This window comes from Diorhabda sublineata, chromosome 2, assembly GCF_026230105.1.
Source record: "Diorhabda sublineata isolate icDioSubl1.1 chromosome 2, icDioSubl1.1, whole genome shotgun sequence".
In the NCBI taxonomy this organism is placed as follows: domain Eukaryota; kingdom Metazoa; phylum Arthropoda; class Insecta; order Coleoptera; family Chrysomelidae; genus Diorhabda; species Diorhabda sublineata.
The window spans coordinates 12186847-12213907 of NC_079475.1; the positions used below are offsets into that span (position 1 = coordinate 12186847).

General features: G+C 32.3%; 3 protein-coding genes across 4 annotated transcripts in view; 2 read left to right on the forward strand and 1 right to left on the reverse strand.

Moving 5' to 3' along the window:
* Positions 1-27061, forward strand: part of LOC130452875 (uncharacterized) — a 175881-nt gene that overhangs the window by 50275 nt on the left and 98545 nt on the right. The gene's annotated exons all lie outside the window — the stretch shown is intronic.
* LOC130452876 (small lysine-rich protein 1) lies at positions 1376-1624 on the reverse strand. The gene has a single exon (XM_056792365.1). The coding sequence runs from the start codon at positions 1622-1624 to the stop codon at positions 1376-1378; it is 249 nt and encodes an 82-aa protein (XP_056648343.1).
* On the forward strand, positions 2164-25674 carry LOC130440601 (germ cell nuclear acidic protein-like). The gene is made up of 2 exons (XM_056773863.1): positions 2164-2269; positions 25154-25674. The coding sequence occupies exons 1-2, from the start codon at positions 2164-2166 to the stop codon at positions 25672-25674; spliced, it is 627 nt and encodes a 208-aa protein (XP_056629841.1).

Sequence of the window (27061 nt, forward strand, 5' to 3'; positions counted from 1 at the left end):
ATATAAGAAGGAAGAAGAAGAAATAGCTTAAAAAGCCATTAAACCGATAGTAATCGAAGGATAATTATGATATTAGATTGATCTGCATTTCTGTATTATGAATTCTTTTCACATGCAATTGTTCTGGCGTTTCTATCGCTCTTCTAGCTTCCTGCAGCGTAGCTTGTCTTTCTAAACGAACTCGTACCTGAAGACGAGTTTCAGATGGTCTCAAAACACTTGGTATCGCTCTGGTTGCTGTTGTCTTCTCTTCTATGCGTGAACCGAATATTTTTCATTCCCTGTTGCTTCCGAAGCATTTGTAAAGAAGAACAGAGTAAAAATTGAAGCCAAAGAGTAAGATCTAAAATAATGAATAGCATGTAACCACAAAAATGACACCTAACCTCAAACATTCAAAGAATTCTAACCCGCTTATATAATGACAGAAAAAAATAACAATAAATAAAACAAATTCTAAACAGCTGAAACTATAGTCAATTGGATTGGCTATTGACGTGAGGTAATACAGTACTCAGGGTTGGTATTCCATTACTGGAATGCTAGATGGCGTTGAGGAAGCTAGATTTTGAGATTTTTCACCAAATAATCGTTCCATATTTCGTAAAACATAATTTTTTTCCATAAAAAGTATCCTATGTTATTTCTAATACCTCCAAAGCTTTAGAAAAGTTTAGAAGTCTGTATATATTTTATACGTCAGCACCACAGTCTGTTTGACAAAATGCTGCTGGCTGGAGTTACTTGTCGCTATTTTGACGGCAAAGAGTTGATGATGAAATTAAGCAGCGGTTTGTCAAAAAAAGTTGCCACAAATAGATTTCGCAATTGCTTGTTATTTTGCCAAATATAACGATTTTGTCTTTGATCCATAAAATGCTATATTCATAGGGAAAAACAAGATTTAATGTATACGAAAGCTCTTAATTTTGAGATACCTAGTGCTAAAGTTCAAACAAATATACTTTATTTAATTTAGAGCAAATTCGACTTCGATTTTATTCGATTAAAAAATTGTTTGTTTTTTAAATGTATAGTATCTCTAGATTTCATTAATTGAATTTAGTTAATACCTGATAACTAACGAAAAGTGTCAATCAACATTTATAAAAGTTTTTACGTAATTCTTATTGTTTTTATCAAATAGTTAACAATTACACAACTACAATCAATTGAGAATTCTTGTTTATAAATAGTATATTCGAATAAGATGTGCTGTTACAGAATTTTTTTATCATCCGGTATATTGTTGAAACTTCAATGGAATAAAATAATAAGAGCTTAACTAACCTTTAATTATTCATAAGTTCACACAAAAATTAAACTAAAACAGTTCAATACCGACTATTTAAAATGAAGTTATCGTGATTTTTGTTCATTTTTTTCCTTTTTTCTTCTTTTTTTGCGCGTCTGGCCACGGGAAACCTCTCCATCTTAGTAAATCCTGAACGTTGTGACAAGTGGTGTAAGCGTTTTCCATTGCTATTTCCGTGAAAATGTCTACGTTGCATCTGGCACTTTTCGATCTTGATTTTCTCCCTCCGCCCGATTTTCTCGGTTTTCCTCCTTTTTTCTTATTAGCATCACCGTTTTTCGTTTTTTTCTTCTTACCTTTACAAGGCATTTTCTCGCTCAATCAACCAAATTGTTTGACAGTATTGTTACTATAGTAACATGATGTTACCACGACAACCTGATAAAATCTGGAAATCAATATTATTCCAGAGTTTTGTACTTATTTTCAACTGGTCAACAACAGGAGATATTCAGAGGTAAATTGAAAAGAAACAGAAGAAAAATGAGGCGAAATGTGAAAATTATGACCGCATACAAATGGAAGTAAACAAATGGAGAAAACATTGAAGAAACAGTAAAAAAACTGAAAAATTTCAAAAGTAGTGAAGATGTATAGTATTTAAATGAGGTAGTGCTACCAAAAGGTATAAATCAACCATGACCTTATTAAAATGAGATACGAATGCAGATTGTAAGATGAAAATACAGCAAAATATAAGAGAAGAAGTATAATAAAAACGGGACATGGAACATCAGAAATAGATAGTGTGCTTTGTGAATGGAACAAGGATAATAATAAAAAAAAATAATAGATATATAAAGAAGCGTGGAAGAGAATGAAGAAAGTAGTTAGACGAAATAAGAGATATGGGAGATAATGAGGGGAAAATCCTAATTGAAATTAGTAGAAGACGAAAAAGAATAGAACATTGGGTACAAGAGGAACCAAAATCGTCCTTCGGCATCAGAAAAAGTACAAGGAGAAAATGAAAAGAAATATTTGTACCGCATTTATTTGGATTTGGAATATTGAAAACTTATATGATATATGGAAATGATAAGTTTCTATTGTATGAAGTAGAAGTTCTATGGTTTTGACAATTCTATCCGAATTTCATAAATAAATTGTGAAATATTAATTAGAACGTTTTATTGAATAGAGGATTTATCAAATAATTAATTCACCATCAAAGTAGATTTAAATTTTGGAATACTTCGTAATAATGCAAATCTAATCCTACGTTAATAACTTGGAACTAATTAAATAAAACAGAATTACTTTCAAACGTTTCGAGAAGTTTAAATTGATAATTTCATTAACCTAAACAAAACGTTGACGTCCAGATATTCCAAAACGAAGTACTGTTTTCTTCATTTAATCATATTATAATTAAATATTATTAGTCGATGAATTTTCACATTTATCTAATGAATTAAGTAGAAACTTTTTAATACGAAACAACATAAATTTAATCGCAACAGGATCAAGGAAAGAAGAAGAAGTCAAATTTAGTTCAGTGTGCATGAAGATATCTTTAAGAAAAGTGGGTAGAATATAAAAACCAAAGTCTATATTAGAAATATTTTTTTAATGGCCTTTTTCAGATAATGTGATATGAAAAGTAGAGAACGAGGAGCGATTAGAAAAAATTATGTAAAAGGGAAGAAGCTTTAATAGAAGAAGATCAAAAATAATGTATAAAACAATTATTATAGTTTTTCTTCAATATCTTCTCATTAGTTATCAAATTATTTTGAATATAGAGATAGAAAGAGCTATAAATTGGCTAATATTTTTTTTAATATTCATTTAATATACTAAAATCTTCTTCTCTTCGGGCGTTTTCCCTTGCAAGTTTACCGTTCTTGACTTCTGTCTCTCTCTTTTTTTCCGCTTATGCCCCCTCACTGGTCAGTGAACATACAACAGCATCAGCATAGCTCCAAGACAATGTTTTTTGTTGTTTTTTTAGAAAAATGTTGATATCACTAGTCATAAATATCGTTGCACAGTACTTTCATGATATTAATGGTAGCACGACTCCAACTGAACAAGACCATAGAGAAAAATGTGCCCCCTCGGTCAACAAACTCACTTTCCGAGTCAGGAACGCCCCCGCAGTCATCCATCGCATTTCTGTTATGCAGACTGTCTGATATAAAAACACCTACTGAAGATAACTGGTCAAAAGTGATTGTCAAAAGTATTTATCTAAGGAAATTGTCTGTAAATTGAATTTTAACAGCTCTAGAAAAAAAATCTTTTGTACGATTTTTCTAATTTCGTGATTTTCTGAAAGATCGTGAAATTCTGAACAAACCCGGTAAAACAAAGATTGCTACTGTTTTCAGATCTGGCAACACTGATGTGAATATGTCAATTCTACCATGGAGTTTGACATTTTTAATGGTGATAGTATTCAGAACGTGTTGTCAGACATGTGCTATTTTCGTGTAATGATTTTCTATGACTTTCGACGTGGATTAAACCAACATCAATGTACCGATCAACTCGCTTCGATTTTTGATGATGTGATGTGATGATTTCGGTACAGGACAAATTTCGTGAAGGTCGTCCAAAATCGGCTTATGTGCAACTAAACATTTATGCTGTACGTAAACTGATTCTGCCAAATTGTTATGTCTCATATCGCCAGATTGAGATATACTTGAGCACTAGCTCCACTCGCAGGACTTCAAAAAACAAGCGACAACAATCAAAATAATCAAAATTCAGCAAAAGTTGTTTGCGCACGAAGCACTTCCAAGTAATTTTTTGCCTGTTTTTTCGGAATTACTAGACATATCTCAACCGTTCCATTAGAACAACTTAGAACGGTCAATTTTGAATGGTATACCAATATTTTCTGCTAGAAGTTTTCGAAGGAATTAAGAAAACCAACGCAGAAAATAATCATTACAAAACATCGAATTGATGAGTAATGCGCGCCGTATAGTTCTTGTTTGGCACCCAATGATTTTTTATTATTCTCGCAGTTTTTATACACTTGAAGAATCGCTTGGTGTGTTCAAATCACATGTTTTGGAGGTACCAAAATCGGAATGGACAATTTGTTCGAACACATGCAAAAGAGTATTGATCTCAATAGAAAATAGTTCTAAAAACAAAAAAACGATAATTTAATTATGAATATTTGTTTTAATTTATTCAATTTCTTATTTCTTAGACCTTTTGATACGTTTATGTTTTAAAATTTTCTCAATTTTAGTTCACTTTTGTTTGAAAATTATCAATAATTTTTGAAAGAAAGATAGAAATTGACGTTTCGACTTATTTAGGTCTTTTTTATCATTTATAGCTTTTTTGTTTTTATGAATGTGAACCGTTTCTTCATTAGATTCAATTTCAAGAATTTTTGAATCTTTATAATTGAAATTATATATTTTTTCAATATTTCATGATTCGTTAATGCATTTCTATATTTTTTATCGTATTGATGACCTCTTATTCTATTTTCTAAATACTGGGATGTCTGCCCTATGTTTTTATTTGTCTATTTCAAAACTTATGTAGCAACCCTCATATTTGCGAATAAAAGATTTTTTTTAACATTTTTTTAGTTAAAATTCCTAGGTTATAATACAAATTAAATTACGCAGATTTGCTAAGGTATTCTTGATAAAAATCATACTTTAGTTAATTCTTCTCAATAATTTTTGTTAGTAACCTTAGACTAAAATTATTTTGTTGTTCTCTGTTACTAATTTTCTTTTCAGCACATTTGAAAATACCTTCATTTTTTATTGTGATTTATGAAATATTTTATCTCAAGGCAGAAACACAGTGAGAAAATTTATCGCTTTCATTATACAGAAAAGCAGGTGGCTTGTACTACGAATCGTTTCTATTCAACCCTACACATTAACTTAATTACCTATTTATTATACTGATATTTCAAGTTCCAGTTAACGTCTGCAGAATTTCTGCTGCTGTACACGATGTGCTTCCAAACTCCCCTACGCTATGTCCAAATTTAATTGTGAAGAGCGCAGCGAATGAAATTTGCATTAACTGGAAACGTAATAAATTTTTTTTTTTCGCCAAGTGTACAAAATGTGTCACTTTGAAATAAATTCCTAGAATTTCTATCCAATGTTTTTTTGTCAAATAACAAAACTCCTTTTTAAGCGTTTTGTTTGCAAGGGTGGAAATATACACGTTCATTTCAATCAATTAATGAAAAGAACTTCTAATTTGACTATTTTCAAATAAAAATAAAATTGGATAAAGCGGCTATAACAGAAAATACAAGAAAGGGATATTCAAATAGGAAAATGTTGTCAGTCCATAAATATTATTTCGTACACATATTTTTCATTCGTCTTATTTTTCTCTTAAAAGTTCATTATCCTCAAAATTATCATTACTGATTTAATAAAAATGATTCATCAAAAAGTTTACTGATAGCGTTAAACGAAAAAATTCAAATCGTCATAATAAACTATTAAAAAAGCTATTATTATATTGTTGACTGCGTTTCTAAACAGGTCAATACCTCCAAACCATAGGCGTAGGCTGTTCAACGATGTCGTCTTGTCCCTGGTCCTCTGGACAATCAGCTGCAAAAGAAGATATCTGCCGTGTCTATTTATGTGGCCAAGATATTCAAGTTTCCATTTTCTTTACTGTAAAGACGACTTCCTTGTCTTTCCCTAATCTCTGCATAACTTTCCTCTTGAGATATAGCAGTCCAGATCATTCTATACTTTCGTTTAATGCTAATGAAATTGTGCAAATATTCAGTAAAAAAACTGGGTCTGGACTTGATCTTTGGGTGTCGAAATTAATGATAATAGAGGTTATATTCCCAAAAATCTAGAGAATATAAAGTTATTGTTAAGCCTAATAAGATTGCTTAAATGGAAGAGAAAGTTGATCCAGATAAAGTTAAACAACCGTATGAAGTTGTAGATGGCGCAACCAACCTATTGATTCCATTGTTCCCAGCAGTAGAGAGAGTTTTGTTCCACCAACAGCAACTGATAGTCTAAATAAAGAAAAAAATTCTATTAATGACAATGAGAAGGAAGCAGTTCAAGATAAACAGACGCCAGAGGTTAAAACAAATGTGGAGACAGAGAATAGCTCATTAAAGACTGTTTACTTATACAAGTCTTGAGGCCAGAGATTTAAAGCACTGATTTGAGATTCAAATAATTGTTAATATTTTTGTAAACTGTTTAATTGATAAATAAAGTTGTTGCAAAAAAAAACATCCACTGGTCGAAAGATTCCAGTATTTTTAAAGTAGGCTCGGTTTTGGTCCAAACTTCTACACTACAGAATAAAACAGATTTTTCATGTTGTTGAACGCAGCTCGAGCTTTTTCTATTCGTGATCGTATTTTTGATGCCTGGTCCCATTTCGCGTTTATTGTTGTTCTGGTATATGTATACGATTCTACCTAATCTATGTCTTGACCATATTTGCTTATTGTTGGATTTAGATCATCATAATATTTCTGGAAAAAGGAGAGATCTGACAACAATGTAAATACCATCATAATACCAACATATATGGTTCCAACACTGCACAACCTTGAAATAAACTCCATTGTGGACACCTGTTGATGTTTTCTAAAATTAAAATAGAAACAGGTATCTGCTAAGTTAATTACGACAATATATTAATGTTTAAAGATGTTTAAAGATATCCACGTTACGGCTTCCAATGTACTGGAGTGAAAATACCGTGTCGAATACAAACAGCTCTTTATTGCTTTTGCTTAACCGCACGAGTTTGATCTAGTTATAAACATATTTCAATTCAGAACATGCCTTGCTTATTGGGAAACTTTTAAATTGGATAAATTCTGAGGAATTACAAAATTATCAGTATTCCTGGAGCTTTCGCCTTAATTTCAAGTATTATTGCGCAAATGTTCTTAAAATTCCACATTACTTCTGCAAAAGAACGAAATAGTTTGATAGAACAATTGATGAACCAGTTCCAAATTAATTGGTCATTGAATAGAAACTTTTAAAGACTTGTTTTCTTATTGATTCAGTTGGAAAGCATTCAGATAATATTAAATCTTTTAAATTCAAGTTGCTTCTAACACTTGGAGAACATTTTCGTGGTAAAAGATGTATTAGAAATTCTAGAACATCGACAACAAACATGGTTTTTTTTTATAAAAAGTTTCTCAATGATACTGAGTGAGTTTAGTGATTCATAAGTTTCAATCAATCTTCATTCCGCTAAAGTATCTGACAATTTTGAAAGCGACGATGTTGTAGCCACCGCAAAGGCGAAAAATTGTTTAAAAATTATTTCAGATTATTATGAGGATCGACAACAATAACACATGCTACTAGATGATATAAACGGCATAAATCCGGCAATGCTGTCGAAAAAAATTTAAAAAAAGCATGGTCGTGCTTCAAACAGTTGTATACGTGTCATGATAACACGTGCTCGTCGAGTAGATGCGTTTTCAGAATGAGTAACCGATACAAGTGCGCGCTACAAGAGTTTTTTGTTGTTTCGTAATATCTGTATACGAACGCAGATTACGAGACTGTGTTCACCGGATTTCAACAACATTTTCTCCCCAAATGTGTAAAACGTACCGGAAGTTCTTAAATACGGGCTCTGTTGCCGACGCGTCGCGGCAACAATTAACGAAAATATGGACACAGTTGCGCTGGCGTTTGTTCAGGAGCCGAACCGTTATTTGAAGAATGCTGAAAGGCACGGACTCCATGCGGATGATGTGGATCGCAAATTGGAATTTTGCGAGTAGTAGTACCTCGGATGCAGTCAGGATGATTTGCAGTTACAGGTTTACATTTAGTGGTCGGATGAAGCGACCTTAAAGCTTAACTGTACGGTCAATCGGCAGAGCTGCATGTACTGAAACGACCAGAATCCTCAAGTCATGTATGGGGAGGTATCCATGCGGGAGTCCCCTACTTGACGGGCTAAAGTTATTAGGAAATAATAAAGATTTAAGTAGCTGGCACGGAGACACGGAGACTTAAAACCCTGCAATTTTTTCCTCTAGGGCCTTCTCATCGAAACAATTTTGAGACCCTGATCAAAAGTCTATAGAATTTAAACTTATTGTGAATTGGGATATTCTTATAAGTAGAAAAATATTATTAAGTAAGCATTGACGTTAGCACTATCTTTCATATAGAGAAAAATTATTTTAAAACAATTTTTTATTACGCTTCGGCGTATGCAATAATTACTCAACTCGCATTATTTCATGAATTCAAAATGCAACTGCGTTGGTAAACCAATTGGTATTGATACTGAATATATCGATTGAATATTGGGCATTATCAGTGCGATGGAATATCTGAACGTATATTAAAATTTGCAATAATGAACAGAAATCAAACAGAAACGTCGAATGACCAATTTCAATACTAAAGTACGAGCATATTTCATATTTTCGTTAATGAAAATCCCACAATCGTATCATTCTATCAGTATTAATTGTAGTTAATAATCAAATAAAGCGACTTCAGTTATTTTCAGAAGAATGGATTCAAATTAATTTATCATTGCTTCTTGATGAACAAAATACTGTAAAATGGCTTCAAAAGTGTTTTCCGGAGTCTGCTCCATCGAAAATAACCTGAATTTAAGCGTGGTGGTACTGATACCGATGATGGTGAACGTCGAATTGAGGTGGTTACTCCAGAAAATCTAAAAAAAGTCACAAATTGTTTATATCAAATCAAATATTGAAAATGTGTGAAATAGCTGATGCCTTAAAGATATCAGAAGACAGTGTGTTTACAATTATGCATTATAATTTGACCATGAGAAAGCGTTTTTCAAAGTGGGTGCCGCGTTTACTCATAGTCGATCAAAAACAACAACGTGTTGATGATTCAGAGCAGTGTTTGGCCATGTTTACACATAATAAATCAGATATTTTGAATCGATATGTGGCAACGGATGAAACATGAATCAATCACTTCAATCCGGTATCTAAAGGATCATTATCTGAGTGGACTGCAGCCGGTGAACCACGTTCGAAGCGTCCAAACGTTCAAGCGTACATTCGAAGTGAAAACACAATCAAATTAAAAAGGTGAACAATTTTATTAAATGAGATATAAATTGTATATCTGCAATAAATCAGGATAATGATGAGAAAATAAGAATGTATTAAAAATCTGCATTTTCAACTGTTGTCCATGAAATATCTGTGGCTTTCTTCATGTTCCTCTTCTATTCAGTCTTCATCGCAGTTACTAAAATTTTTCAACATTTTTCGCACAAAAACTTTCAATTGAATCAAGACATGTTTCTTCAGTATAGTATGTACAGTGCTTTTCAGATAAAAGTATCCACCTTTAATAACTTTTGTAATACTGGTATTTAGAAAAAATCCAAAAACACGTCAATTTATTTTGGAAGGGGCAAGCATTATGGCTTATTTAAACTTACTGGAAAAGCCACCCCCTCAACCCCTAGCAGCATCCCCTTTATTTTTTTAAATTACTTTTCATATTTTTTATGTAAAATTTGGATACTCCTCTTTGAGCTGATTTCAAAAATGTATAATACTTGTAGGTTAAAGTGGTTAGTTTATGAGATAAACAATTTTTCTTTTAAGAGCACAAATTTTACTTATTATTTACTTTCACCTTATTTGCCTGTACTAAAATGGGTTGTACAACAGTTTAAACTCTTTAATCTTTTTAACTGTGCTATTTATTATGAAGTTACAATAAGTGTTCAAAATGAGTACCATTCACTTCCATACAATGGTATAATCTATTTTGAAATGCCTCTCTGACATTGCTTAATACGGCTGGATTTAATTGTCGACATTCATTTTCTATCCTCTCTCGTAAATCATCCAGAGATTCTGGTTGGGTAGCATAAACTTTTGTTTTTAAATACCCCCATAAAAAGAAGTCTAGGGGTGTTAAATCCGGTGACCTAGGTGGCCACTCCATCATCTGCCCCCTTCTACCTATCCAACGAGCGGGGAATGTTTCGTTTAAAAATTGTCGGACAGGCATAGCATAGTGTGGGGGAGCTCCGTCTTGATGAAATACCAGTAAATCTTCGGAAAGGTTATCATCATTTTCTATTATTGTTGTAATACGTGGGTCAACCCCTTCCCTGAGTAACTCAAGATATGATTCACCATTTAAATTTCCGTTGATGAAGAAAGGTCCGACAATGTGGTCACCTAGGATACCACACCAAACGTTTAACTTTTGGGGATGTTGTGTATGGAATTCACGCATAATATGTGGATCACTTTCAGCCCAATATCTACAATTATGCCTACTTACTAAGCCATTTAATGACCATGAGCATTCATCAGAAAAGCAAATATTCTTTAACAATTGTGGATTGTTATTGATAATTTGCGTCATTGATTCGCAAAACTCTAGACGACGATCAAAATCATCTTCATTCAACTCGTGCACCAACTTAACTTTGTATGGGTGGTACTTGAATTTATGTAGAACTCGGAAAACTGTAGAAGATGAAACACCGTCGCTCTACTTATTGTTGACAACGATTGGGGTTGTTCAGCCTCTAAGCTGACTTGCCCTAAAATTTCCACTTGGATTGCTTTGAGTCCCTCTCGCTTATGCACTTTATTGCAAACAGACCCTGTTGTGGTAAATTTCTCCATCAGTTGAATTACATACTTATGAGTTGCATGTCTTCCGTCATGTAATTCGTTAAATATTCTAGCAGCAGCTCTTGCACAATTATTATTTTGGTAGTATAAACCTACAATTTCAATTCTTTCTTGCAAAGAGTAAACCATTTCAGAGAAACAAAATAAATAATGTATCAAATTACACTATCAATAGTGACTACAAATTCTAGTTGACAATGTCAAACTTTAATAAAAAGTAGAGTTTTTTGTTGTTTGGATTTTTTAAGTAGAATAAATAGCACAGTTAAAAATATTAAAGAGTTTGAACTGTTGTACAACCCATTTTAGTACAGACAAATAAGGTGAAAGTAAATAATAAGTAAAATTTGTGCTCTTAAAAGAAAAATTGTTTATCTCATAAACTAACCACTTTAACCTACAAGTATTATACATTTTTGAAATCAGCTTAAAGAGGAGTATCCAAATTTTACATAAAAAATAAGAAAAGTAATTTAAAAAAATAAAGGGGATGCTGCTAGGGGTGAGGGGGTGGCTTTTCCAGTAAGTTTAAATAAGCCATAATGCTTGCCCCTTCCAACATAAATTGACGTGTTTTTGGATTTTTTCTAAATACCAGTATTACAAAAGTTATTAATGGTGGATACTTTTATCTGAAAAGCACTGTATATCTTTGTACTTTTGTTTATTATCATGTAATTTTCGTGCTATAGCTTTTTACTTCGTAGAAATATTAAAAATGATTACTCGCGACTTCTTACTATATAGCATCGCTTTTTTAATGTTATAGCAGAATATTGTAATAATTTAATATTCGTTTAATGATAAAATTTCAATTTCTTTCAATTTATCTGCTTCGGGGATCTCGTTAGAATTCAATTTCATCCCAGACATCCTTAGCTCTTGTGAAATTGAGTCACGGTAAATTTTTGAGGTTATCTGTGTACAATTAAGATATAATGAATGTTTACTTCTGGAAATAATTCCATTTGGATTTCAGAAGGGTGAGCAATCTAATTTATTCAAGTCAGGAACGTAGATTGAACGATTTGAGTGAGACATTTCGATGAAAGCACTTTATTATAAAAAAGGCAAAGGAGGAGAGATGCATAATTATTCTTGATTGTACCAAATTTTGACTATTTCAACCAAAAAACCCAAAACTGAGGAACCCAGCTCAAGCCAAAAAAAGAACAAGGATTGGTTTAAACGTAAGTGATCCAGCGTTGCCCATATTTTTTGTCATTGATTCAAGCGAGGCTTGTCAGGTAAAAACCCCCTTTAACAACACAGTATTCGTTGTTGATTCCTGTTTTCAACAGTAACATGTAAGTTTTTATGTTACCATAAATTTTAAAATATATATTAACAACATCGTTTGTGAACAGAACGATTCCAACTAATAATCAGCAAGCGTCATCATACCGAAGCTCTCAAAGTTCGTCTAAGTTGTTATGCCCGAATTCGCCCTTGGAAACCTAACTTTAGCACATCCATATTGTTTCATGTTTGCGCCATGACTGAGCTATCACATCTGGCTATTTCTGTGGTTAACTAACATCGCTCCAAGACTGGTTGATTTAGATTCGAGCTTTTCTTTTATCTGACAGCGTTAACTGAAGAATAGGCCACTCAGCTTTGGCTGTGATTATTAATGATTATAACAAATTTGACTGTCTCAACAGAAATATTAACGAGGAATAGCTTTAGCTGAGGAACCTAGCCCAGCCAAAAAAAGAACAAGAATTGGTTTATGGATGGATGATCCAACGTTGGCAATATTTATTGTCATTGATCCAACGAGGCTTGCCAAGCAAAAACAGAGAAATGTCCCTTCAACAACAAATAATTCGTTGTTGATTCCTGTTTTCAACAGTATCATATAAGTTTCCGTGTTATGTATTTAATATTTTAACTTTTGGCCTCTATACTACTAGGGCCCCGAACTGAATTTATAGGAAATTTACTATACACCATACAAGTGTGGCCTAAAATTCTAACGTTTCTATGATTATTACAGTCTTTTATCTTAAAAATCATATTGATTAAGCGTAATGTGATAGTTATGAGACAAAAGCTCTAAAGCTCCATTTTTTCACAGAAAAGAACAAATTTTTCGGAAAATATACAAAGAAAATAAATAGCCCTTTTAAACGCAGTCCTTTTCATTTGAAATTCTCGGAGTATTATTACCTATCAAAAAACGTTTTTCAAATATGAAAATTGCAAATGAATATATTTTTTTTTAATCCATAATTACTTTTTTAATTACTTCACCATAGTTTAGATAAATGAAAAGAAAAATAACGTTCCAAATTTCTTGAGTTACAGTATACAATCTGTATGCGACATTTATGGAACTAATTTTCTAATAAAAAAATTCTAAAGCTTAAAAATTCAGTTCAGACTAATGCCTCTTTAATCCATGTTCATCCCTGTCTAATTACGAGTTTGTTGGGTAAGCTCACTTCTGACATTTTTTTACCTAAAAAAGCTTTTAAAAATAAATTTCCAACATGCGAAGTTAAAGTACGTGACAAGGGACATTTTGTTCTGGCAGTTTCTCAAGTTTATTTCAATGTAAGGAAAAATGTATACACTGCGTTTCTTTAACCAAAATGCGCCTTCTAGCTTTTCTCTTAAAATAATGTTCACATATTCATTAATTAATAGATTTAGAAATGATTACTAATCTCCAAAAATGTATTTAAGAGATTTCTGTTAGTTCATGATTATTCTAGTTATTTGAATAATACTAAATTAAGTGTACTAGCTCTAATATATTTCCATGCCTTATGTATTCATCATCGAGTACTGAAATTATGGTCAAATAACAATATAAAAATAAGTATTGGAGTATGATAATGATAAAAATTACTCTCATTGATTAATTAAAAATTGCGGTGTGTAATATCTTTTAAAAACCATTAGATTTATCAACTTCAATATTCAAATTGACGCTTGATAGAAATAAGTTTATTGATTCTGGTTGCTATAGAAATCGTTGTTAATTTTCATTGGTTAGATTATGAAAGGCGTCAAATTTTTATGGGTTAAGTCGTTATGAATTCAGTAGAGTATTTATTGGTTCGATTATGAATGAATGACATTAAATTTTATAGGTTAGGTCGTTATAATTGAAGTTGAATTTTGTAGGTTAGGTAAGGTTAGTTAGTTGCCGAGATTGTAGAATTTCTTTCATAGAATTTGTTTTTTCTGAATCTAAAAGATATCAGTTTCCTCATTATTAATAATCAATTTAAATATTGAATTTTGCAGTTGATGAATCTAATGTGCTTTAAAAGATATTACAAAATTTAAAAAGCTCAAAACGTGGAGACGACAGTCACGTATTCATTAGTGAGAAGATTTATGCACATTGTCAAGTGCGATATACATGTAGAATGAGAACTAACTGGCCTAGCTCGTCAAGCTAGAGCTCGTTGTAAGGACTTCTAAAGAGAAAATTCGGGTTATGGGTTGTTTGAGGTTAGCGACGCTAAATTTATCATTCCACCGGAGTAAATGATGTGGCTGCATTAAAGAGATCATCAGAAAAAAGGAAAAGCTGAAGAATAATGGGCAAATTGTGAAACTACTCTACCTATGGGATTATGTTATGGAAAGGGAAAGATTGTGTACAATTTGTAAAAAATTACTAGACGTTTCACATAAATTAGAATGATCTTTCTTCTCAGTAGTGGAAATACATATTAAGAGTTATACGATAAACCGAGCTCTAGGTTGTCTTGACAAGAAATACTTTTCATTTTTTTATATACGAATGTTGGATAAAATATTGTATTGTATAAACTAAATTATAAAAAAAATATTCCTAATTCATTTATCTATGTAACTGGAATACAGAAGAGCCAAGCCTTAAATACAAGGGTGGTTTGAATATAAATCGAAATGTTGCTACAAAAAATTTTATTATTAAGTTACTGAGCTGAAATTCTTTACAGTTTTTCTAGATAGTCTCAGTTACAGTCTACCATACTTGTGCTAGCTCTTCGTAAGATTTCGGATGTCTTTTACGTAAAAATCTCTTGGCTTAACACTTTACCATTCGGGCACGTAAGATTCTATCTCTGAAATGCTTTCGAATCGTAGTCCGCCAAGTTCCTCTTTAAATGGACCAAATGAATAATAGTCACATGGCGATAAATCGGATGTTTAAGTGTTTCTCAACCGAATTCGTTCTAAGTTTCTATCCTAAGCGGTTTTGCGTTATAAAAACTGTAATTTTTCTAATTAAAATTCCTTTTTCTAACGTTATTTGATAAAATTATATTTGTAATTTTGTTTTTAAAAATCCAAATTCGAAGATTTAATACTTAACTCCCGCCTTAGACTTTCTACCTCCACTCCATAGACCCGCATTTACTCTCCACTTTTTAAAAATTTTTCAATACCCTTCTAAGATAAGAAAACTTCTTTGAATCGTAATGAATTTTTTCGAAATAGCTTGAAGTTTGGAATGTACTTTAACGGTGAAAACACAGAAATGCGTATTGAAACAGTTTCGGCATGCTGTGAAGACTTGGCTTTCAATATGAAGCAAGACAATGGGAAAAATTATGAGAAGGAAGTAGTGAAAACGATTGGATTATATCCATGAAGCTTCTGCAGAAAAATTATGTTCAAGATCGTTTCTCTTCAAACATTTTGAATATTCCTTTGTTCACGTATTATAGTCTCTTATGATTTGTTTATTATAACAGTTTTTGAGGAAATTAATTTGTTATCGACCTCCCACTACATTCGAGAAATTCAATAAAACCTCGGAATGTATTCGAAATCGTCCTCTAACTATCTTCTATCCAATGTTTAAATTAATGTAAATTTGAATGAATTTATCGTAGCGGGTAGTTATTCTTTGCCATCCCTCTCGTCCTTAGCAAGAATTACTACTTCAGGTCATACGATCCTGTCAACGTTAGCCTTGAATCTTTGGTTCATGGATAGTTGACATCGAACAAAGAATGTCCAGTGCGTCTACTAAGAGTCTAATAAGAACTTGGTATGAAAATGGTATAATAAGCATTAATCAATACAGTCTAGACGCGCAAATTATTGAGATTGATATCAAGAAGGTGAAAATAATCGAAGCATTCTTAGTTTCTTTGCTGTGAACAATTTGATTTGAATAAATTTGAATAAATCCATAATAAAATGTCACGAAATTATTCAAATTAAATAAACGCTTGCTATATCATGCACCCTATTGGACAAATTTAATCCACTCGGATTATTTTCTGTTACCATACCTGGCTCAGTGGTGAAATATGGTGGTTAATGGCTACTTTGAGGAGCTTGACGGTTCTTATTATAAAAAGAGTACTTATTAGACATCGCTGGTAAAAGTGTCTGGAACTTAAAAGAATAACTTCAACTGAGAAACCCAAATAAGTGGAACAGGATTGGTTTATGGATGGGTGATCTAGCGTGGGCCATATTGGTCGTCGCCTGGGCTTCGAAAAAGACTAGTGGACATAGTTTTCCAATAGTCTTAAATAATTATATAGAGTTAGCTTTTCGTGACAACTTGGCGTCCTTTAATATGCTAACTAAGAATTGTGATGATTTAATTGGACAGATGTACACAGTTCACTGAATTTAAGTTAACTGATGAGGGATTAAGTAAACTTCTACTTCAACTGAGGTGAAATAATGACACTGTCGCTGACAATGACAGTGTCATTACGTAGTAACTCTGATGAACCCAGGAAAAACGTAAGGATTTTCTTTTTTAGTGAACAGGGGTGTACAAAAACTGATTATTTCAAAAAGTGAAAGCTCGGGATATTACAACATATTGTCGATTTTCTAATACAATTTATCATTAAAATACCAAGGAATTCACCAATTTCGATCTTACACAATTTGTTTGTGAAATGTTGTAATCAAAGTTGTATTTCAGTAAGCGGCAAAATCAACAAGACGAGTATTAGTGAAGCGTCTCTCTTTCAGCGTCTCATTCATTGAAAAACATATCTCGGTAGGACTAAAAACTCTGTCTTAGGGAGTTTCTCGGTTATTAATATAGTGTAATGGAATGGAGTTATGAATATTCATCAGTTTAGAAAACATAGATGAGCATTAGGTTTCCTTGAATAGAAATTCATTAAAATAGATCTACCGGCTTAAAACGAATTATCAGTTATACTACTAAATTTTCTTTACTAAAACTTTCTCAATAATTTAATATTCCACAAGTTATAAAATAGGAGCCTACGGCAGTTTTATGTGATTTATTAAAATGAAAGAAATTTTATGTGCTCAATTTAGATCAATGAATCTACCAGTTTGTATATTCAGAAAATGTATTTGCTTTATATTGTTATCTGTATTAAGTGTAATTTTGACTCAATTTTTTCTTCATTTGAAATGAATTTATGACGTATTGTGAAAGCTCATAGTTTGGAGAAAATGTGCTTAAAAGATGTTTTGACCAGAATAATTGAAAGTTTGAAACTATTATTGATAGTGTGTAATAATTATTTTTTCTACGACCGTGCGTTTTAACCCACTTTCCCGCACGCATTTTAGTTTTGAAAGTGTCACTTTCCCGCACTAGTGCGGGAAAGTAAAATTATACAAATTTTGACCTTATTAGATAGTTTTTCACTTCTGAGATTATAACTATTGTTACTACAGGTAAATAAATATTTACGAAATAGTCCATCAAATAAAATTTAAACCTTTTCTAGCTTTTAGTAGCATTTTTAATTTTTTGAAAATTTAAAATAATACAGATTTTTTTTATATAACCATGTAATTGCTACTAAAACGTCAAAGCTGTTCAAAACGTCTTGGAAGTGACCGAATAAGTGCAATCTTCTTCTAAATTAAACCACATTAAACCGAATCCGATACAATAATATTAATGGATTCATCCGACGAAGAACTTCCCGAAGCCATTTTGAAGGCTGCAAATGAAACTAATTCCGAGCTGTTACCTACCAAATGACTTAAAACCGTTGCCGTCACCGTCATCGTCATCTTTATGCGACCTGCAACCGATGCCATCCATCCTCATCGACGTCATCTACCTTCCAGTTGAAACCAAATAACTCCACTGGACCAGCAACTATTACTAGTCTACAGAATACAACAAATTGTGTTTTCAATATTAATATTTATAATAATTAGTAGTTTTTAGTTAAAGTTTTGTATATTATTATGTTTGTTGGAATGAAATAATTTTAGAAAAATGGGTTGGTATACTTTTTTGTATATATGGTCGTAAAAAAAATAATGTTCCTAACTTATGCGTAAAGTGTTTCCCGCACTTGATCGCTTTCTGAACTGCAGTCGCGTGCGGGAGAGTATCACTTTCCGGACTTGTTAGGAAAATAACTATATATTTACGTTTTGAAAAAACGTGGGTGCCTTTATTTCCTTTATGTCTATTCTTATAAATAAACTGCGCTACGTATAATATTCTTAATCTGCTTTAACCCAGTTTCATAAGTTGATAACCATTCGCTATGAATATTTAACTTGAGACATTTCACCCTCAAGTTCTATCAATTTTTGTCTCTACAAAATGTCAAAAGTCTCACCAAAATGAAATATCGTATGAATAAGTAAATAAGGTTAACTTATACAGTTCTGAATCCGAATAACCCATTTCAAATGTCAATTACTGAAGACAGTAGGTAAATTAGAGGTACTGAAACATTAACCTTGTTATGTTGAATGTTTAGAGCCCTTTCATTTCATAAAATGGAAGGCGAGTTTTCGATTAAATGATAAAAAAACTCCTACCAAAACCACACTGACTGTTAATGAGAAAAATAGAATTAGAAATTCAATCATATTTTTCCTTTTACCCGAAAAATGATTTATCAACGTGAATATTTTCTCAATGAGATTTATATTTTTTTCAACTTCTTTTTCTCATCAAAATAAATTCGGTTTTATTTTTTAGTGGATGAATTAATAATACTTCAAGCGCATCACGTATTTATACGTTTTGTGATCTGTCTACATCCATTTTTGCTTCCAAATAATCGCTTTGGAATAAATCTGAAGGTGAGATATTTGGAGATCTTAAAGGCCACTTTATTGGTCATCATCTTTCAATCTACCTCCAAAGGAAACACTCTGAAAAAGATAAATTATGTTACCTCTTTTTATACTAAAATCATTCATCAACATTTAAAAAAAGTACTTGATAAGAATAATTTTTTAATATTTTGATGTTTAAGAATAAAGTAAATACCAGAGTGATCCGATAAGTGCCAAGCGTACAGAAGAAAAAAGCGGTGATTTATTTCTAAATACAGACTTTTCCACTTCTTTAATCCCTCTGAGAAATACTCTTTCTGTTTGGTCCAATCTGCAAAGTATGTTATCGCGGAGGCTATTATGTCATTCTACTCAAATTCCCGCTCGAACAATAGAAGTCGCACGAGGCCATATCTGGAAAAGAGGGTGGATAGTGAAGCAGCTCGTAGCCGTTGCGTTATTATAGTGGAAGAACACTTCTATCTTCGCCGAATTAAAACATCATTTACCACCATTAAATTTCAAGCAGATGATTTCATCCTGACGGTAGGTATCATTTTGACTGACGACGAGCATTCGGAACTGCCAATATCTGCGACATTTTACCAAATGTTCAGATTAAGATTATATAAATGGAAGCGACCGTCAGCATATCAATGAAAGAAGAATTATGCATGCGTATGTTGACCAATTGGTGCTGATCAACCGTCTGATTAAGGAGAGATAAAAGAGGCTATCTGGAACTAACTAAAAATGCTGTGCTACCGCCATATTCGTGGATGTCCAGGAAGCTTCCGACCAATGTCTCAGGTACCGCGAAATTTCGAGCCTTTTAAATGATTTACAAACCTGATACGTTATTCATACCATCTAATCTAACAAGTACATTGCCAAAAATACTCTTGATCCCTACCACTAGATGACTCCTTTCCTCTAAACACAAAAAGAACTTTCTGATCCCCGTTTCTGCTTTTATCGACGGTCTACGAAGATCTCCAGGAAAACTTTCTTGCCCACCTCAAAAATTCCACCCATCGAAATCAGGTAAAACCCTTTTGCAAACTCCACCTCATGGATCGTCGATGTTGCAGATTTTCTGTGGTTATCCGATAACTTCAGGAGGGTAGAAGTTTTGATCAAGTTACAGAGATTATTTTTTTAAATTAATAACTTCTCCTATTTTAGTAAATTCCAATATTTTGCACATATTTGATAATTAGAAGCAATCAGACCAATAAAATAAAGTTCTTTGTTCAAAAGTTCTAGACAAATAAACAAATTATAGATTGATTTTATCGAGTTCGTATTTCTATGAATCTGAAATTCATCTGACAACATTATTATCATCTAGTATTCATTGAAGTAGTCGTATATTAATAATTTTATATATAGAGAAACTTGATTTACTGCATGGACATACGAATGCTTATAATGCAAATGATGACATAACTCAAAAGCTGAATTTATTTCCCAAAATTTCACTTTCTACATACAGTCATTCTTCCAAATAAAGTGTTTGATTCAGGCTATCACAGTAGTTGTTACAACGCATTACGACGTCGAAACAAAAACATTTTGACAATAGATGGAGGAAAACAGTAGAAGCTCCATATCAATACGTCAATCTAGTGTATTGTCAACTGTTTTGTTCTACGATTGATGATATGAGGCCGGATTCGCTATTGTAATATACCTGATAAACTTTATCAGATGGAACTGCAACTAGCACGGTTAATATAAGTTTCTTTATGGCGACGAAATAAAAAAAATTCCGTCAGCCCATTATGCTGTACTTCAAAAAATTCCATATTTCGTTAATGAATTATTAAGGTGCAATAGTCGACGTCTCACTCTTTCGCGTTCTCAAACGCTCCCTTTCCTACATCGTATACAAAACAACTCAAAAATTTGTGATGATATTTATTTTGATATCTGCTTCTTTAGTCCTTACCATCGTAACAAAAAAACTGAGCACTGTACTGTCAAAGCTACATCCACCAATCTAGACCGCAATTTGAAGCTTCACACCATATTTTTAGCATTCTTAAAGTTTTATTTGTAAATTTCGTTTCGTTGAAAATCTTGTGGCGTCGAATTTAATATTAATTATTCACCCCTTCTAAGTAATAGGCAAGTTATAAACTCAGTTATCGTTTACTCTAATGGAAAAAAAATCTATCAAAAGATTTGACAAGATAAAGTATACTATAACGAGAAAATTAATGAACGATTAATTATGCTCTTGATTCTTCTTGATTTTAGGTCTCTTCTGTTTCAAAATTAGTGTTTTTAATAATTTTTGCAAGAAACGTAAAATTGACTTTTCGACTTTTCTTAAGTCTTTATCAAAATATGATATTGATTCTGACAATTTGCGTAATAAGAATAAAATCAAACTAGAAAAATTATTCCTTAGTCGTTACATACCTCTATAAAGTCGAAACGTCAATTTTAACTTATTTGCAAAGATTATTAAAAAAAACTAATTTTGAAACGGAAGAGACCTAAAATCAAGAAGATTTAGAAACATAAACATATTAAAAGCTCTAAGAATTATATTTGTAATCATCGATAAATATTTGTTAATTTGGAATCACAAAAATAATCGAAATATCTGAATCAACAAGAACTAGAAGCACTCGACTTTTGTCATGTGATCACACATTTAGATCCTAATTTAGTTCTACGACCAAAAAAATCGACTCAAGTCGCACGCTCGCGGACGAAAGTCTCTACAAAAAAAACTGTATCTTCCATTTCTTTCTTGATTTTAGAATCTCAGAGCTATTAGTCTTAGCTTTATAATGAGTGAAATTTTTGATAAAAACAAATAGCAAATGGAAAGGAATCTCGAACAATTGTAAAAGGGAGTATTACTCAGCCTCAATTTGTCAAAATAACTAGAACTAACCTATCAATATTCACTGTTTCCTAAAGATAATGTTCGTCATTCTAATTAAAATGTTCTCTGGCAAATTTTAGACCATCTTCTTGGTGGACTAGAGTTGATTTGGAACCAGTGACTGACCTTTTTGGCTCCTGGTATCCAGACACACATAGCCACTTTTCTCGCATTTCTCTGAGTTTTTGTTGGACTTGAACATCAGTGAGGACCCGATTTCTTAGCGATACTACCAATGAATTGGCCATTTTTTTTCGAATGTGCATGTATTAGTCTCTTGGTAACGACGGTAAAATTTGGTAATATCAGACTGACCTATCTTCAGCGACTCGCCCGCTTTCGTTGCGACTCGAGCGACTTTACCACGTGTGTCCATTTTTAGACAGAATTCTTGTTTATTGTTAACTGATAGTGATAAGTCGGGTAGATAACCTTTTGTGAGGATCAGTTAACTTGTGTGAGCCAAAAACTTTACAATATTTTATATCAATATGAAGTTAATATCATCAGCTTTTTACTAATAAAACTACAATTTTGTCTTCAGTTTTTTTACCCACTGACTTGCTATTCGTGAATAATCAATTTTTTATTTCATTATCTTTAGTTAAGAATACATCACAGGTGATATATCCAATAAACAAGTAAATCTGGAATCTTTTTTCTACTACTACTGAATAAATCGTTGTATAGGAGAGCTTTTATATGAAGCTGGTTGTTTGTGTCGCTTCCAGTAGCGATTTGTTCTCGATTACCTACATAAAAAAAAAGAATAAATCTGTATCACGCATTTCAGTTGGGAACTGACTGCCATAACAGTTTTTATGACACCCCAAATATTTTATGATACCATTAGCTGAAGGTTCTGAAGTTTGTGTCACCTTACATCGGAATAGAAGTTTCAAGGAATCTATTATTTACTGAGATATGTGCCATTTCTTAAGCAAAACACCGAAATCACGTTTCGTTTCGTTATATATTTTCCTTGACCTAGTTTACTTTGATACTAAGAAGGTGTGGGGATGATGGTGCGTATAAAAATTACTGTAACGTTTCTCGGGTGAGATTAGTCGATGAAATTGTACTCTATTAACTCTTGAGACTTGCAATTACAACACTATCAACAATTTCGTAACTAATTTTAGAAAATATATCACTATATCAAACCGGATTAGTTTATATCCCTTACCAGGTATCTCCAATATCACAAAACTTCTTCTACTGTAAGTTCCTTCCCAATACTTACTTTTACGTTGATCTAAAGCTTCGTTGGTTGTTTGAGAAGAAACTTCTCCAATCTCTTCCAAAAACGTCTATAGCCTAGCCTAATGGTTATCCAATAGATGGAGCTGTCCATCATTCCTTTACATCTTTATTTTCTTTTTGGGATTAGCACTAGCTGTTATACCAGCTGAATGATCCGTGTAATCATGATGATACTGTCCCAGTCATTTTGGAGCTCCTAAAACCTCCCCTTTTGCTTAGAATAACCGACCGTTGATCATTCTGATACGTACTATAGAACCACAAATTTCGACCCAGTTCATCGGCGTAATATTCGTCGCTAAGGTCTGAATCGAATCGAGTACCTCTCAAACACGATTTTTGCTGGACTGGTCACATGTACATCCATATCGGTAACCCATACGTATCATGAGTATCTTTCCAAATCTTCTTGATGTTCATTCACTATTATACGAAGATGGGCACGGACGCATTTTCCATCAACACATTAGTAGCTTCTCTCATTCTACCACTGCTCCAACCACACAGTTTTTGTTTTATTGTTTGAACAGCATATTTCACACTTTCTTCTGTACTATTCCATTTCTGTTAAGAATATTTTCTTCTCCAGTTGTTTGTCGGATTTCTAGCAGTTTTCTATATTTCATAGTCATGCGGTGTTTTATATGTATGTATGTATGTATTGATTTTGGGTTATCGTATACATTGTGAGGGTCTTTTGTATCCCCCTTTCTTGCTCCAATACTGGACTACCCAGTGTTTACAGCTTATCCGTTAATCCCACTCCTTTTAAAAAGTCTAGAATGTGGGATGGCTTTTATTTCCAGAGATCTTTGTTTTCCATTTTAAGCGCTTCCGGGTGTAGTGCAACAAAATCTGCACGCCGCATTATCTCCTAAGTCTAGCGTTTTCAGGTGTTTGTTGAAGCGACAGTGCCCCAATAGGAATCCTGTCGGTGTTTCAATAATTTTTTTGTTTCGTGCAATCTTTTCTAAACGACTCTATCATAATTTTCTCGCTTCGCACACATATTTGCAAGTTATATTGGGTTCAATGATCGATGATTTTTCAGAAATCGGGCCATATCTCTGGTTATAATTAGTCAATTTCCATTTTTTCATATGGAATAGAATAAATTAGATTTTTCGGCTGCCAGTTCCTTGAATAAATTGGAAAAAAAATGCAAAAAACAGCAATTAGCAATCAAAAATATTATTTTATTCATCTAATTAATATACTGCTCATATACAGTTATGAATTGTTTGCTAAATAGATCGAAAGTCCATTTTAATATGGGTTAATATGATGTTATTACAATGTTAATACTTATTGCTTTATATACACAATATATACAACGAAGCTTTGTTGACATCGTATGTGATGAAGCATGAATTTGATAATAGAAATAGTGAATAACGTTCACTAGAATATCAATTGAAATTTAATTACAACAATATAGAGTAAATTAAACATGAAATTTATCTTCCTCAACAAGCTTTTAATTATGCATGGAAGCGTTTTAACAAAACTTAATCAATTTGCAGTTACATTTTCAATACATTTGATTTGATAGCTTTAAATATGAAACTTAACTGAATGATGGATATTTGTTAGTAATCCATGGTTTATCGTAAATGAAGAGATGAACCACGATATGTAATTCATTGTAAATAGGTAATGATTAAATGTTTATCTATGCATCTAAATGTTCTTGATCTTCGGTCTCTTCGGTTTTAAAATTAGTTTTCTAAATATATAAATAAATTTTGACGTCAGTTTTTATTAATTGTTCAAGAATTATTAAAAAGAAACTAATTTTAAAAAAGAAAAGACCTAAAATCAACAACATTTAGATATACATTAATAATCATTTAATCATTACCTATTTACAATTAACTACATATCGTGGTTCATCTCTTCATTTACGATAAACCATGGATTACTAACAAATATCAATCGTTCAGTTAAGTTTCGTATTTAAAGCTATCAATTCAAAAGAAATTTGAATGATTATTAGATAAATATTTCGCCTAAACTAAAAGTCATCGTAAATCACATTGATTCACAGCTTCAGCAAGGCGATACAGAGGTATAGATCTTCCAAAATCATTTATAAAAGACATAGATCTTCCAGAATCATTTGTAAAAGACATAGATCTTCCAAAATCATGTGCAGAAGACATAGATCTTCCAAAATCATTTGCAGAAGACATTGATCTTCCAAAATCATTTGCAGAAGACATTGATCTTCCAAAATCATTTGCAGAAGACATTGATCTTCCAAAATCATTCGCAGAAGACATAGATCTTCCAAAATCATATACAGAAGACATAGATCTTCCAGAATCATTTGTAAAAGACATAGATCTTCCAAAATCATGTGCAGAAGACATAGATCTTCCAAAATCATTTGCAGAAGACATTGATCTTCCAAAATCATTTGCAGAAGACATTGATCTTCCAAAATCATTTGCAGAAGACATTGATCTTCCAAAATCATTCGCAGAAGACATAGATCTTCCAAAATCATATACAGAAGACATAGATATTCCAGAATCATTTGTAAAAGACATAGATCTTCCAAAATAATTTGCAGAAGACATAGATCTTCCAAAATCGTTTGCAGAAGACATTGATCTTCCAAAATCATTTGCAGAAGACATTGATCTTCCAAAATCATTTGCAGAAGACATTGATCTTCCAAAATCATTCGCAGAAGACATTGAACTTTCAAAATCATTTGCAGAAGACATAGATCTTCCAAAATCATATGCAGAAGACATTGATCTTCCAAAATCATTTGCAGAAGACATAGATCTTCCAGAATCATTTGTAGAAGACATAGATCTTCCAAAATCATTTGCAGAAGACTTGATCATCCAAAATCATTTGCAGAAGACATTGATCTTTCAAAATCATTTGCAGAAGACATAGATCTTCCAAAATCATGTGCAGAAGACATAGATATTCCAAAATCATTTGTAAAAGACATAGATCTTCCAAAATCATTTGTAAAAGACATAGATCTTCCAAAATCATTTGCAGAAGACATTGATCTTCCAAAATCATTTGCAGAAGACATAGATCTTCCAGAATCATTTGTAGAAGACATAGATCTTCCAAAATCATTTGCAGAAGACATTGATCTTTCAAAATCATTTGCAGAAGACATAGATCTTCCAAAATCATGTGCAGAAGACATAGATATTCCAAAATCATTTGTAAAAGACATAGATCTTCCAAAATCATTTGCAGAACACATTGATCTTCCAAAATCATTTGCAGAAGACATAGATCTTCCAGAATCATTTGTAGAAGACATAGATCTTCCAAAATCATTTGCAGAAGACATTGGCAGATATAATTATTGCCATTGTTTGAGGTTAGAAAATTGTTTCTTTTTACTTTTGGAACTTCGATTGTGGCGACTATGATGTCAAACGACGTGCAATATGCCTCTGTGTAATATTTTGAGCAATTTCTTGCATGTAGTCTTGCATCAAGCAGTCTAAACGGAATCTTGCAACACGTTTATGAAACTGATTGAAATTATCTGATTCATGGCGTTGTCGCCAATAACCATTCAAATCAACGAAAAACTATTCGGGAAGTAAATAAATAAACAAAAAAAATATGAAGCTGGCGATTTTCTCAATTTTTATAAAACTACCTGAATCTGTAGTCATTGGAGAGTAAGTCGAAGAAAAAGGTTTCCACTGGAACCTAGTTACTTTTAATCCATACTAAACTTTTTCTTTTTATCGATATTCAAAACTTCAGAAACTATTGAGAATAGCTTTTTGCTACAGGTGAACGTCTAATTTGATTAATCTATGAATCACTCTTTACTATAGTGGGATTCGACTCTAAATGTTAATATAGTCGATTTAATAGTGATAATCAAATGTTGTAAATATGCTGCACATGGTTGTTCCAACTAGACCGCTGATTGTAAATCCTTCTTAAGCCCAATTAC

What these genes read in the sequence shown, in the direction of transcription:
- LOC130452876 (XM_056792365.1), bottom strand. Translation starts at nt 1,624, where the DNA reads ATGCCTTGTAAAGGTAAGAAGAAAAAAACGAAAAACGGTGATGCTAAT.
- LOC130440601 (XM_056773863.1), top strand. Translation starts at nt 2,164, where the DNA reads ATGGGAGATAATGAGGGGAAAATCCTAATTGAAATTAGTAGAAGACGA. An exon ending in GTCCTTCGGCATCAGAAAAA is followed by an intron (nt 2,270 to 25,153) that starts GTACAAGGAGAA and finishes ATTGATTCACAG; the next exon opens with CTTCAGCAAGGCGATACAGA.